General features: G+C 39.2%; 1 protein-coding gene across 3 annotated transcripts in view; it reads left to right on the forward strand.

Moving 5' to 3' along the window:
- The window catches only part of PHC3 (polyhomeotic homolog 3 (Drosophila)), a 100,611-nt gene that overhangs the window by 41,601 nt on the left and 54,791 nt on the right, over positions 1-4,219 (forward strand). For 2 of the 3 annotated variants that reach the window (XM_011949001.1, XM_011949002.1), the window contains exon 5: positions 1,256-1,414. The exons of the other annotated variant lie outside the window; for it this stretch is intronic. In XM_011949001.1, the coding sequence (XP_011804391.1) occupies positions 1,256-1,414 (159 nt within the window). The remainder of the gene's footprint in view (positions 1-1,255; positions 1,415-4,219) is intronic. 3 annotated transcript variants of the gene reach the window in all.

Raw genomic sequence — 4,219 nt, forward strand, 5'->3', positions numbered from 1 at the left:
TGTTAGCCAGGATGGTCTCGATCTCCTGACCTCGTGATCCGCCCGTCTCGGCCTCCCAAAGTGCTGGGATTACAGGCTTGAGCCACCATGCCCGGCCTAGTTTATTCTTTAACAGAGGTTTTAAACTTCAGTGTTTATAATTTAATTTTGTAGCCAATATTCAGGATTTTTCCATCTGTTTGAGGTACTAGCAATTGTATTTTCTTCTGCTTGCTTTTGAGTTACAGCTTTACGCTAGTTATGTGTTACATATATGTCTTTATATATGTGAATGGATTATCTGTGTTTTAATTTTTGTTCACAAACTCCTCAGAATTTGACAAAATAAACTGTTGATTAGGATGTGTTAAGTTATGTGGAATATTAAAATGAAACATTAGCTCTATTTTTTATTTTTAATTGACACATAATAACTATACATATTTATGGGATACAGGGTGATACTTGAATACATATATTCCGTGTATAGTGATCAAATCAGAGTAACTGGCATATTCATCACCTCAAACATTGATCATTTCTTAGTGTTGAGAACATACAGAATCCTCTATTAAAACTGATGGAAAGCTTCATGAATTTGTATGTCATTTTTGGGCAAGAGCCATGCTAATCTTCTCTACATTGTTTCAATTTTAGTGTTTGTGCTGCAGAAGTGAGCACTGGCCTTAATTTTTAGGTGGTAGTGGAAATGATATTTTAAGATGCTAGAAATCTTATTGAAACACATTGTAGCTATCCTTAAAAATTGTGGCTGGGTGTGGTGGCTCATGCCTGTAATCCTAGCACTTTGGGAGGCTGAGGCAGGTAGATAACCTGAGGTTGGGAGTTCGAGACCAGCCTGACCAACATGGAGAAACCCCGTCTCTAGTAAAAATACAGAATTAGCCAGGCATGGTGGCTGGCGCATGCCTGTAATCCCAACTACTTGGGAGCCTGAGGCAGGAGAATCACTTGAACCCAGGAGGTGGAGGTTGTGGTGAACCAAAATTGCACAGTTGCACTCCAGCCTGGGCAACAAGAGGGAAACTCCATCTAAAAAAAAATTGCCCTGATTACTAACCAATCCATGCCATTGTTTGCATATGTACAAATAATTGCCCAAAGAATTGAGGGGGTCTGTCAAAGATAAAGGCTTCTCCTTTGGGTTCCTTAGCCACAGTTTATACTATTGATTGCCTGACTACAGCCCGGTGTGAAATTCAGTAACATGGAGCAAGAAATGGAAGCCTATGACCTAATATGTTTTCTTCCTTAGATCAACCTCTCCACTTCTCCTACACCTGCACAGTTAATAAGCCGTTCCCAGGCTTCCAGTTCTACCAGCGGCAGTATTACCCAACAGACTATGTTACTAGGGAGTACTTCCCCTACCCTAACGGCAAGCCAAGCTCAAATGTATCTCCGAGCTCAAATGGTAAGATATGAGCTACCAAATTTTTTCAGTGTTTAAGGACTTGAGAGATCAAAATGTTTCTTGATTTGATACAATATGAGGTATTTTTAATATTTAAGAAATGTTTAATTGTGTGTGTGTGTGTGCATGCGGGCGTGCCTTCAGCTCTTGTACATTATGTCATGAAAGATTCTACTTTTAATTAATAAGTCTTCTTGGTATCAAATAATAATTATCATGTTGCGAAGCTAATAGAGATTCAGTAGCATAAGTGATTATTTTTTAATATCAAATTCATCGGAAACCTTTTTTTCATATATTAACATCTCTGAAATTGGGATGCATTTTATAACTGATGGCATCTTGGTACTTACAGTGGTCCATAAAATCATTGCCTATTTTTGACAACTTAGATTTAGTAAAATAGAAATGTTGAAAAAAACTTCGTTGTTAAAGTTAGAATTTGTATCCTAGGATTTTCTGAATTCTATATTGGAGTTCCGGATAGTTTCCCAGATGATTCTTAACTTTGGTTATTCCCATCTCAAGTTCTGCAAGGTTATTTGTGTTCTCGAGTTCATTTTGATCTTTTATGAATATAGGAATGTTAATTTGGTTATTCTGTATTTGGGTATCTACTGACTTCCTAATTTAATTGTTGAGCTTCTTTAAGGAATGTAGAAATTGGTTGACATGTATTTTATTTGATGTCTTTACAAGAAGCTAGACAAATGCATTGTCCCTAATATATTTATATTCTTTTTTGTCCAGTGGACTGAATATTTACCTGGATCTCCAGGTTTTTTTTGTTGTTGTTATTGTTTTTTGAGGCAGAGTCTCACTCTGTCACCCAGGCTAGAGTGCAGTGGTGTGATCTCTCTTCACTGCAACCTCTGCCTCCTGAGTAGCTGGGGTTACAGGTGCCTGCCACCGTGCCCTGCTAATTTTTGTATTTTTAGTAGAGACGGGGTTTCACCATCTTGGCCAGGCTGGTATCAAACTCCCGACCTCGTGATCCACCCGCCTCACCTCCCAGAGTGCTGGGATTACAGACGTGAACCACCACACCTGGCTTGGATCTTCAGTTTTTTATCTAAAATTGCTAAAATTGCAAAGTTTCCAATCATTTAACTAATTCTATGCTTTAAAATTAGGTTGAACCATTTGAGATGGTCGCTATTTGACTCTTTTTGAACTCTAAAATCAGCAGTTACATACGGGTCAAACTAAATTGAATATCTTCTTTTTAGGTTTAGTCCTTTCAGGGTCTTGGTACTGGAAATTACCTTTTCAGGAAAGTTACGCCATTTGTCCCTCGTTTTCTGTGGTGGATTGTTGCCAGGCTCCACCCTCTCTGTCCCCTAAAATACCCAAATCTGAGGATGCTCAAGTCATAGTATTTGCATATAACCTATGCATATCCTCCCATATACTTTAAATCATTTAAATAACTTATATTGTTTAGGGAATAATGGCAAGAGAAAAGTTTGTACATGTTCAATACAGATGCAGCTGTCTTTTTTTTTTTTAATGAATATTGCTTTGATCTACAGTTGAATGACGAACCACAGAGCCCTCCATAGATATGGAGGCCTCATTTTACTTTGTTGTTGAATTTACTTAAATTTAGTGTACTAAAGAACTGAAGTTTAAAAGGTCACTTAACTGGTCATTTAATTTTTCTAATTGTTTTTGGTCCTTGTTTGGTTGAACATTTTAACTTAGATAGCAAGAGGAACTGAGTAACTTATACAATTTTTAAATAAAGTATTTACACATTCTTTGAAACAAGTGTCAAATTTACTAAATTAAATTGATTAATCTCTAAGTGGATTGTATTGCCTTAGAAATTAATGACATTTGGCTGGGCGCGGTGGCTCATGCCTGTAATTCCAGCACTTTGGGAGGCCGAGGCGGGCAGATCACCTGAGGTTGGGAGTTTGAAACCAGCCTGACCAACGTGGAGAAACCCTGTCTCTATTAAAAATACAAAAAATTAGCCATGCATGGTAGGCTCATGCCTGTAATCCCAGTCACTCGGAAGGCTGAGGCAAGAGAATCACTTGAACCTGGAAGTCGGAGGTTGTGGTGAGCCGAGGTTGCGCCATTGCACTCCAGTCTGGGCAACAAGAGTGAAACTCCATCTCAAAAAAAAAAAAAGGAAATTAATGGCATTTGTTTGAATATTGAAAAAAATTGAGCCGGGCACAGTGGCTCATGCCTGTAATCACAGCACTTTGGGAGGCTGAGGTGGGCAGATCACTTGAAGTCAGGAGTTCGAGACCAGCCTGGCCAACGTGGTGAAATACAAAAATTTGCCTGGCGTTGTGGCGTATGCCTGTAATCCCAGCTACTCGGGAAGCTGAGGCAGGAGAATCGCTTGAACCCGGGAGAGGTTGCAGTGAGCCAAGATCACATGACTACACTCCGGCCTGGGCGAGAGACTCCGTCTCACCAAAAAAAAAAAAGGGAAAAGAAAGGAAAGTGATAAGTAAAAACATTAAATGTCTTTTTGTTTTTTGATGTGAAGCTTTTTTTGCAGGCTCTTTTGTTGTTGAATTTTGACAGGTGTGGCATTTACTTTTAAAATGAATATTTCTTTCTTTTTTTTTTTTGAGATGGATCTTGCTCTGTCGCCCAGGCTGGAGTTCAGTGGTGTGATCTCAGCTGACTGCAGCCTCCACCTCCTGGGTTCAAGTGATTCTCCTGCCTCAGCCTCTTGAGTAGCTGGGATTACAGGCACACCCAGCTAATTTTTTGTATTTTTAGTAGAGACAGGGTTTTACCATGTTGGCCAAGCTGGTTTCAAACTCCTGACCTCAAGTG

The sequence above is a fragment of the Colobus angolensis genome, unplaced genomic scaffold (genome assembly GCF_000951035.1).
Source record: "Colobus angolensis palliatus isolate OR3802 unplaced genomic scaffold, Cang.pa_1.0 Scaffold289, whole genome shotgun sequence".
Lineage (NCBI taxonomy): Eukaryota > Metazoa > Chordata > Mammalia > Primates > Cercopithecidae > Colobus > Colobus angolensis.